Source organism: Cygnus olor, chromosome 3 (genome assembly GCF_009769625.2).
Source record: "Cygnus olor isolate bCygOlo1 chromosome 3, bCygOlo1.pri.v2, whole genome shotgun sequence".
NCBI lineage: Eukaryota > Metazoa > Chordata > Aves > Anseriformes > Anatidae > Cygnus > Cygnus olor.
In genome coordinates this window covers 121,025,571-121,036,309 of record NC_049171.1, presented here as the reverse complement: position 1 = coordinate 121,036,309, position 10,739 = coordinate 121,025,571, and the positions used below count along the sequence as shown (strand labels likewise).

Here is a 10,739-nt window from a genome sequence, read left to right as displayed (position 1 = left end):
CAGTAACTTAGAATCATGAAATGCTACAACACACTCTTCAGTCCAAAGCACATTTTGATGGTGCTGACAGACAGACAAAATGGTTAGCGTTCTCATTCACCTTATTAATACATCTAATCTTCTGCCAACACAAATAGTATCTGGAATAGGTTCCGTCAAATCCCTCTACAATAACGTTTACATAGAAGTTCCTTACCAACCTCCTTTGCTTATTTTCTGCAAGGAGCCTGAACCAGCAGACAAACGTTTTAATCCTAAAACAGGTTCTCTAAATTCTTTCTCTGCCCCTTCCCTACATCCTTTTCTTTCAAATTCCTGTTCCATACACCTCGTTCTATCTTACACAATGCATATAAACAATAAACCAGGAAACAGTACATCAAGTTCATATAAAGGCACTGAAATCACCAGTGCCAATGTTACAATCTTATACATAATAGAAATTTCATAAAAACTCTCCTGTAACAGGAAAAGAAGAGAAACCAAAGAGACTTTTAATGCAATGCTCTAAAACCAGCAAGAGATTTATTCTTGTATATTAAGTGTTAAAATCACATGCATAATTATATAATACTTTATAGTTAAAAAAATATTTTAAAAACCAACCCTGACAGTTTACCTGCAACTGCTATAAAATTTCTAGGATATATATATATATATATATATATATATATATATATATAAAAAACAGGAAGCTTTTCTGTAATAAAAAAATTAGAAAAGGATGCAATCATCCAGGTAATTATGAGTTAATTGATGCCCTGCATCGGACAGTCTTGTTTAACTCATGCTGGTGAAACTGAGCATACAGCAGACAGTTTACTGAAGTATATGTCTAGCATACATATATTTAAATCAAAGTGACATTTGGCTAAAGGATGAGTGTAAGAAAATAGATTTTGGCTCACTACAACAAAAAAATTGCAGAAGGCCAGAATATAGTATGTTTCATTTCAAGAGAGTCTGTGGTACAAGAAATTCAGCTTTATGGGCCATTTACTCAAACACGCTGGTTGAATATCCTGTACAACTGGCCATATGCATGGTTTACATGTTTGCAGGTTGTTTTTTTTTTTTGTAAGCAACGCTAGATGTGTCTGCATGTGTTTTACTAGGCATTGATGGTTTAAAACCTGCATAGACTGTTTTAGATCCTAAGGTAGGCAGCCAACAAAGATGTTTTCAACAGTTAAGCAACAGAAATTAAACTGCAAATTACTGATTTTAAGAAGCAGAGTTGTTCTGAAAAATGGCACCATAAGGATCACTGTTAATGCGTTTGTAGACAAAGTGAAAGACCTGGGGTTGTGGACGGCTATGCAACTCAGCCTTAATTTTCTGAGGGTAGGTATCTTCTGTCAGTTGCTGCCAGGTGTCATCAACGAAAAGAAACAGACTATATTCTTTTGGATTGTCCACTTTAAACTTCTCAGCACAAAGCTGACATACATCTTCTGTAGTGATATATGGCCTTACTAGTAAGGTCTTTCCTGTACATCCACTGTTAACTTCCTGGAATGCAACTCGAAGGTAGTTCTGTAGAATAAGAAAACAGACATCAGAAAATAAAATAAAACAAACTAACAAGAACTCTGAAAACTCCAGAGTCAGCAATGAACACCAAATATCTAATTATGAAACACACACCAGTGGTTCCTGTAAATTCTGCCAACCCCATGAATTGCTATGTTGGTGGTGAAACTGACAAATCTGTGGTGGGCATAATCGAAACCCAGGAAGTCAACATCCTTCTTTTTCCTTGGTTTGCATTCTAGTCCTGCAACTAAGAGTGAACAGATACAGCCTTTAAAGCCAGATGGAAAGCTCTGGCAGTTTTAATAGGACTTCACATTAAGCTTTAGTAGGAAACAAAATTCTGAAAAGCAAAATAAACATCTGATGCAGCATGCCCAAGAGACATTGTTGCTGCCACTGCTAGGTCAGTACTAGAAAACAGAAGCTTCATACAATGTTAGTCAGAAGGGGGAAAAAAAGCTAATTTTAAGAAAACAAGGGTGTTGACCCACAAGTTACCGCATGATAAACATCTGTTTGTGCTCTCATGCTGTAGCATGCAAAAGGTAGTAATCCAGCCTCATTTACGTCATTTTCATTGAGTTAACCAGTAACTATCAAGTCACATGTCTGAGTATGATGCAACAAATTTTGTGTGATGGCATTTTCTTTTTCTTTTTTTTTTAAACAAGACACAGAGGGATGCCACAGAAAGAACATTTACTCTGCCACATTTGAGTAAACTTATATAATCTTGAGGCAAAAGCTGGATCTTTTTTCTCTGTTGAGATTGAACATATACCCACAGTTCTGATAACAGTATTATATTCTAAATTTGCTTCAAGAGGAAATGCAGTTCTACCTTACAAAAAGCATTTGTAAAGAAATATGAAAAACAACAACTAGAAAAAAAATCAGACACATGAGCAAAGCAGCCTGCTGCTGAATGCTTTTTTTCTTGTTGTTGCTTTTTCTTTGTTTTGGTGTGTTTCAACAAAAAGTTAACTGGAATTGAAGACTCAAAAGTAGACTGGGAAAAGCGAGAAAGATTTGTTTACTGAGTGAGCTGGTACCTCTGTCTGTATGCTAAATAAATTAAGATTACCTCAGTTCCAAAGAGCATTCCTGTCTTTATTAAAGATTTTTTTTTTTGATAGCTTGTAGACTGAAACACTGAAGCATTGCAAGAGCTTTTAAACCACTGGGACTGAGCCCACCTGGGCAAAACTAGTCTATTTTTGTTATCCAACCTGAAGTAAAAAATATAAGCAGCCCTAAATAAGGTCAAGTATACCACAGTTCTAATTTCTAGTGCAATTAACACGCAGAAGGTGCATTTTTAGATGCATGTGCTTTCAGGCAGGCAGAATTGCTTCAAGGAGAAGCTGACGGTTGCACAAATACTCATAACTCATATAGTAAGTATCAAAATTATTTTTGTAGTATAAGAAAGTTGTGTCTAATCATCATCAACATATGGGATTTTGACTTTTCCATCCTTTTGAAGGACAGAGGATGAAGGTGTTCAGAGGCCCAAAAGCTACAAGGCTGTGAGACCATCACAAATCAGTAGGTGCATCCTGGTTTGATGTAAGACAAATTAGTATAGCTGAATCTGTGTTACAGGTTTGTCACAAGGAAGGTGCTTTATTTCAAGGACTATAGGGCACTGAGAAAAAAAGATGGAAAACTGGCATTCTAAGCAGGCAGAAGAGACTCTTTTGAAAGGGACAACAGAACGAGAAGCAGTGTACACACTCCATGCCAGCTCTTCCCCCATCCCCTGCACCCTCCCAGTTCCAGCATGGCACCCAGCTGCACTTCAGCTTGGCTGAAGTTGATTTGATGAGGAAGAGGTCAGACAGAACAAGATCCTGTCAAAAGAATCTTCCATGATTTAGCCATCCAGCAGAGATACAAGAGGATGAATTTTCCTATGAATGGTGCAATGTTTTTGCAAGAAAGAACATCAGATTTGAGTAGCTTGAGACTCCACCTAAACACAAGTAAGCACGATATAATATGTATCCCGATAAGATGGACTAGGTTTGAGCACTGATCGTAGAGTTTGGTGTTTGTTAATTGGCTGTCCTCCTAAGAGGAGAATTGCACAAGACTGCTTCTTCTCCCAGAACTTTCTCATTCAGTGTTGCTGTGCAGTCCTTCGGGTGGACATGGATAAAGCAGAGGAAGCTTCATTCGGAAGGTTTCATGATCTTCTGATGACCCCTACACCTTCGTTTCTCAAGCTCTTAACTACATCAAAACTAACTGAAGGTTGTCATTAACCTCTCCAAAAACTTTGTGCTGTGAACTATTAACAAGTGAAAGAGTAGTAAATCCTTCCTTCTTGATTCCAACATCTTCCCTGTTTCAGTCCACAAACTGATACATCTGAACAGCCAGTCACCGGCATCCTATGATTTTATGTGAAAGACATGCAGGCCTGTTTTTTAAAGATGAAATAGTCTCGACTTTTGTCATTCTTCAGCTGAAGTTACTGCCCTACTCTGAAAAGAGCAGCAAGAAATGGTGGGGAAAAAACAAACACACATGAAAACATCCACATTACAGAATACTACTCTTTGCATTAACTTCAAAACTGTAGGCAACTATTCTCCCACCTCTCCGCCACCTGCTGTATGCCACCATTAGTCACTGGGGAGCTGTGCCAATTTATACCACCGGAGACATGATTTGTTTTTTTTTTTTTTTAGCAGTAGAGCACACAAAAAAACTAAATCAAGGATAGGATTCAGTTTGTCCATGCTCTGAGTGACTTAAATGGAAGGAAGGGTGGGAAATGCATATTTAGCACTTTCTTCAGACATCATAATTGAACTCTGTTATAAAGTACAAAGACTTCAGAACTGCGGAAAGTTTGCCAGCCCCTATTCTCAGCGCTGCTTCACTTCACTGACGTCATACCCCCAAGGCAACCATAATGAAACATACCTCTCAAATTGACATTTTCAACAAAACAATTTCTGGTTGTGTTTGTTTTAGTTCTTAAGCCCTGGGCTCTACCTGAAAATCGTCAACGGAAGGTATCGTCCTGTTAGTTGTCCTCCTTTTGTGCCATTGCCGAAGAGTATCTCTGGCTTCGGAACTTAGCAGTCTGGCAGCTTGCTCTTCCTGAAAATTCTTGATCAGTGAAAGTGCTCCATAAGCGCTTGTCAAGTAATAGCCTCCTGTGAAGGACAGCAAGGGAATAAGTTCTCAGAGCGGTCACAACCACAACACTAGTTCTTACTGGTCACAGTTTCTATATACAATATACAACAAATAATATATACAAATATATATATATTTGATGGTTGCTGTATTCAACTGTCAAAATATTTATGCTTATAAATAGCTAATTCTCCTGCTACCTATTGCATGGTATGTTAAGAGAGATGCAGTAGTAGTTACACGCACTCCATATTATCAAGCGGTACAGTAATATCTAACTCTGGGTCCAGTAGCACTGGGGATAGCTGGTTACTTATGTGACTCGTGTAAGATGCTCCTTTACTCCTGAACATTTTTACAAAGCTGGAACAAGAGTTTTCTCCTAAACAACTTCCAAACATTTACTCCCTTCCCAAGCTTCGAGAATTGATGCAGTAAACGTAACTGTTTAAATGAAATGGAAGTCAGTCTACCACTGTTCAGGAACACAAAAGCAATTATGTTTAGTGGCAATGAAGTAATGACAGATTTAGACTCACACTCTGAAAACATCCCAGAGTTTGCTCATTTTTAAAAAGACAACTCTGTTTTTTTCACCTTTTTAGCATTCCCCATAATGTCCATCTAGTTCAGCAGGTGATGTCTGCAGTCCTCCTTACATACATCACTGTCATTACAGGAGTAGAAAATACATTTAAAGACAAGATGGAGTTGCTGACATACAAAAGAAGCTGCAGGTCACAAAGGAAACAGTCTCAGCACAAGATAACAGTCCTCAACAACCACTGGAAACAAAAGACATGCCTCTTATTTGTTTTATTTTTTAATTATTTGCATGGGAGAGTACAACTATGAATCAGGACAGTCTACTGATGGAGTGATTCAAAGACATACTCTATGCTCATACTGTATGCAATTTTCAGCATATCAGAACAGCATTCTCTTGGCCTTTAGCTTTGCAACAGATTTTATACACAAACACATACAAGACCTATGAGCCAAACTGGACAACGCATTACATTTGAACTGCAAAACCCCAAAGCACTAAACAATTTTTCCTGCACAGCATAGTTCGGCTGGTGCTGAAGACAGGGCCAAACAACAGCTGGACTTCTTTTACTGAATTAAAAACACCATGACTCAATAGTTTGGTAACTGTAAGCGTGTTCACGATCTCCAGTTTCACATCTCAAGTATTTTCCATGCAAACACTCCTAGACGATGCACTAGGAAGAGCTGATGGTCCTCATCGATGGGAGGAATACTGGCAAGGCTCTTTCATACATACCACCGTGTAAGAGAATACAGCAATTCCACAAAGCTGAAAGGTAGCAGGGACGTAAAACGTGCACACACACAAAATCACAGCTGAGCTTGGTTGAAGGAACTTTTAAAACTTCTTCATAAAGCAGTAGATTCTGGGGCCTACCAAGGTTTTCAGAATATGTTTTTGTTCAAAACACCACCAGGAAAACAGAGAGGAGGGAGATTTCCCTCTCTGTACTGGATTTCAGCCACAAGTCAAGAGTACCTTAGTAACCTTAGTAAACGTATTCCTAGGGCTCATAAAAATGCTTTGTGAGAAACAACTATTGGGAAGAAGCGAAGACCACCAAAGGGGATGTGTTCTCAAAAGTGCTGCCCTGGCACAGAGCTCTCCAAGAAAAAGCTCACCACAAAGCACCAAAGCCAAGCCCCATTATGTGTCACAACTAAACTGAATGCTGCAGCCCTATAGGATATTACCCCTCAGGATATTTTCAGGCATTGAAGGATAAACACATTTGGCATCTGCACAGTGCTTGTGTTTGCTTGCCAAGTCATGAAACCAAGATATTCCCTCATAAAGGAGTATATACCAGTAGCTTCCCTGATCACTGAAGCCTACACACCTCAAGCAAACCAACTCTTACTGTAAGATGGAAGGAATTAGGATGTTCTCTTGTTATGCTATTGGCACCACTGGCTTTAGCACTCCCCTTGAAAGTACTTCTACATGAACAAGGTAACAGCAGCTACACTGTGATAGAAAGTCCCCCTTCCCTAGTTCTTTGCCCAATTCTAATAAAAATAAATAAGAACATTACCTTCTCCATGCAGCAAAGATGGATCCAGCAATTCCATCATGTACTCAATCTCAGTATCCAGCTCCAGCATGTCACACTGGGCTAATACGTATGTCAGCACAGGCAAGAAGTCATCAGCTCCATATAGCCTCCCTGGGGTGAAAGGAGCACAGAGATAGACAACTTATTTTTTACCAGTTTCGTTGTCTGAAAGCAAAGCATTGTTTTGCTGCCTTTTCTGACCAACAAGTTTATATTGCTCTACAGCCTTCTGTTCTCAACATGTGGCAAAGAGAATGTCATCTCTCATCTTGAGGACTTCTTAGTGTTAGGTCAGAGGTTGGACTAGGTGATCTTGGAGGTCTCTTCCAACCTAGATGATTCTGTGATTCTGTGATCTGGCACTCAATGGACAGGAGACTCACACTAGCTTGATCCCTTATTTCCAATGAGCACAAATTCGATGATGCATGCCTTGAAGCATGCGAGGGAATGTAAAGACTGGATTCACCTTGGAATCAGTTCAGCTGGTCAATTCCCAAAAGGCTGCTAATCCTGAAATCCAGACTGGCTTCCACTCCACTTCTATCACAGGCTAAGAGAAGATGAACAGACATTTTCTTTTTCAATACAGGGGACATCTACTTTCTGGAAAGATGCAGCCACAAATACCAGTCTGAATTTCAATCTCAGCAGAGAGGCCTGAATATAAAAGCCTATTAGACTTCACATGAAAACTGAGCTCCTTTTCTTGATCTATCACAGTTAAAAATACTAGTGAACAAAGCCTCATAAATCATCCCCAACTGGCTGGTGAAGCACCATCAGCAAAAGCAGCACATGGCTAAAGCACAGATGGCTACCTACATCTGTTTCTGCTCCCTATCACATTTACTGCATTTAAACTTTGTTTAGAAAATACTATGGGACCAAATCGCTGAATCTGGCCAAACTATGTTAACTGCAGAACTGGTGTGATGACCACTTCAAGCCAACAAGAGCAGGAGCCACCTTAATCTTTGATGAAACTCCGGATGACTGAAGGGCTGACCTAAAGTTACACCACCTGAAGCACACCCTCCAAATATTACACCATTCACTGTGTGGGAGCATGTGGTGAAGCAGACACTCAATGCCATCTTTCACCAACTTCACAGGACAAAACAAGACAACCCAAGAACATGTGCCACACCTAGTTCAAGCCCCTCAGCGTAGGCATTAACCAGCAGCAGCCTCTTAATAGTTCTTCTACATGTTGGAAACACCTTACTCAATACGATAACAGCAAAGAGAAAGGAGTCTACAGCACTTCAGGCCAAGATTCCTACATCCATTTTAAAATGCAGGTATTTGCACAGAATATAAGCTGGGCAGGAGCTTGGACCTAAATGCCACAAAAGTGCTTGTGGGTCTTTAACGACCACAAGCTTTCACTATTCATCTCAAAAGAAAGCAGACACCTTAATCGGCACCAGACCCAGCTGCAGACTCGATGACTCAGTGCTCACTTAGAAAGCAAAGTACCTACCACCTGCAGCAGTTTATATTTGCTTAGGAAAAATTCTCCCCATATCACCAGCACTGCCCATCTAAACTCATGACCTACCAGAGCAGTGTACAATAAGACTCTGGGCAACAGAGTTGCACCCATGAAATCATGCCAACCAGCACAGTACTTTAATTATTTCACTGACTACTCAGCAGTTCCTACTGGTCTGTAGTTCCATTTCATTAACTAGGTTTCAATGTCATTTTCTGACACACCTACAGTATATGTTATTGCTGTTCCAAAAACAGGAAAAAAAATGAGAACGTTTAGAGGCACAGTAAGCCAAAAACAATGGATCAGAGGGTAATTTTGACCACCTGTTAACAGAGAAACCTTGTAGTTGTTTTATTGAATACACACCACTGAATGACTATACTGAAATACTGAGTGTACCCTCAATTAAAATGTCCAGAAAAATACTCATTTATACTCAGCGGAGAATTCAAGGCTCACATCACAGCCTGACAGTTTCAGAAGCCTACAGTGAAGCAAGTATGTTTTTTTAAGCTGCCTCACAACTGTTTCACATTGAATTTGTAGATGACTAGATGTGCTGCCAGACACATCAGAGATACCAGGAAAGAAGTAGAGAGGAAGAACCCCTCTGAAAATGGCAAGGAGATACGCTACAAGAATTCCAGGAGGAGAGACATATCTGCAAAATCACGTGGTCTAATTTCCTGCATCAAAAGACAATCCCCTGTTCCAGGTTAGGAAGTTCAGTGAGCCTGAACCATGAGAAGCACCATACCTGAGTTATTCTCCATAACAGTGTAAATCAATTTGCAAACTCTCAGCAGCAGCATGACTTTCTTTTCAGGCGAATACATTTTCTGCATGGTCATGAACTTGACTTTAATCTTTTCAACATCCACAAAGTCTGGTGTTGGAACAAACACGCCCAGCTCCTGAGGATTCCTCTGACGCACCAGCTGCAGGTTTTCCTTTAGCTGTTTCCAAGAACCATCTGCAGTATGAAACTCTTTCAACATCACTTCAATGTGGCCCTTCAACGGCTTCAGAATGCACTTATGCATGGCCTTCTCCAAGACAACATCTGCAACAAGAAACACAAACCCAGTTGATTTCCTCCTCTAGAGCAGAGCGAGTGTTAATACAACCATTTCCAAAAGAGACATTGTAGAGAAAAAAAATGCCAAGGTCAATTTATTACACAGGCTGAGTTTCCAGATGTTTGTTGACAAGAAAACGAGAATGCAGAGCACAATCTGTATTGCATTTTTATTACGGCAATCTGGTAAAATACAAAACAAACCAACCACCACCAGCAATGACAAATAAACCCACAGACTGGGGTTTACAGACTGACAAAGAAGAGCTGTGGCTCCAGTTCACTTTTTTCTTTTGTTGGCCTGAGTTTTATTTTACTTTGAGCTTAGTCTAACTCCCAAACTTAAAACACGGTCAAAACCATAACTTCTGTCTGCTTTGGCAAGAAGTCCCATCTTTTTTGCATAGTTTCCATCAAACTGTAACTCAAGGTCTCCTAAAAACTTGGCTCAACTTTAAGATCTTTATGAACTTGGACAGATTATGGGCCTTAAACTATAAATGAAAACCAAGCTGTGTTTGTCCCATTTCAGATTTCATCATGCAAGATTACATACAGCTTTGTCATCAACTTTGAAGTTCTTTGTTTGGCAATAGTGTGCACGTGGTACAGTAAACACTCTTTATTTTTAAATTCTTGTTCTACTCAAGTTTAACATTCATAACTCTACTTTCAAAGTTATGACCACATCAATAGCAAAAGGTCTTTACTAAACATTTTCCCTGCAAACCTTCACTTTATAAGCTAATTTCCTCTCCCACTAAGTATCCCTATGGCAGCATAGCTCACATTAATTATTTGCTTACATTCATTATTTGCACCATACGCAACTCCCACAAGCATGAAAGGAACTGGGGACCTTTCAGCCTGGCCACTGCCCCAACACACCCTGACCACGGGGCAGGACAGAAACCCAGGGTAGGCAGACATACTTGGGGAACACAGGGACCAGCGGTGGGAAGAGGAGAGGCCAGGCATCACTGCTCCATCACACGTTTATATACAAGCTTGCAGTGGATGTTCCTGATATTAGTGGTGACTCGTTAGTTTCATCAACCTTGTGCCCTTTCCGGGGTCCTTTAATTTCAGATTAAACCCTTTGCTTCTTCCTATGTGTTTCTCATAGACTGCAATCTGTTCCTTCTCTCCCCTCATTTTTTCCCCTTACTTTTAGAAATTGCAGACTATTTCTACAGCTCGAGACTTATTTCCAACAAGCAGTTACTTCTGTTTTCTTTGCCTTATTCTTTCAGACAACATTTATTTTATCCTTGTTCAGCCATTTTTCTTTTTGGGTTTTCATGTCATACCTCTCTTTTCCACACCTACTTCTCTTATGGTGCCTTTGCTCCATACATAGCCT

The 10,739-nt window shown here is 39.8% G+C and overlaps 1 protein-coding gene across 14 annotated transcripts in view; it reads right to left on the bottom strand.

Moving 5' to 3' along the window:
- Positions 1-501: 501 nt before the first annotated feature.
- LOC121067368 (sodium/potassium/calcium exchanger 3-like) overlaps positions 502-10,739 on the bottom strand; it is a 278,371-nt gene continuing 268,133 nt past the window's right edge. For 13 of the 14 annotated variants that reach the window (XM_040551767.1, XM_040551770.1, XM_040551768.1 and 10 more), the window contains 4 exons: positions 9,056-9,361; positions 6,777-6,908; positions 4,543-4,706; positions 502-1,536 (listed from right to left, as the gene is read on the bottom strand). In XM_040551767.1, the coding sequence (XP_040407701.1) occupies positions 1,225-1,536; positions 4,543-4,706; positions 6,777-6,908; positions 9,056-9,361 (914 nt within the window). In that variant the 3' untranslated portion in view covers positions 502-1,224. Of the gene's footprint in view, positions 1,537-4,542; positions 4,707-5,490; positions 6,011-6,776; positions 6,909-9,055; positions 9,362-10,739 lie in introns of those variants that run through there. The other variant, XM_040551769.1, reaches the window with a different exon arrangement.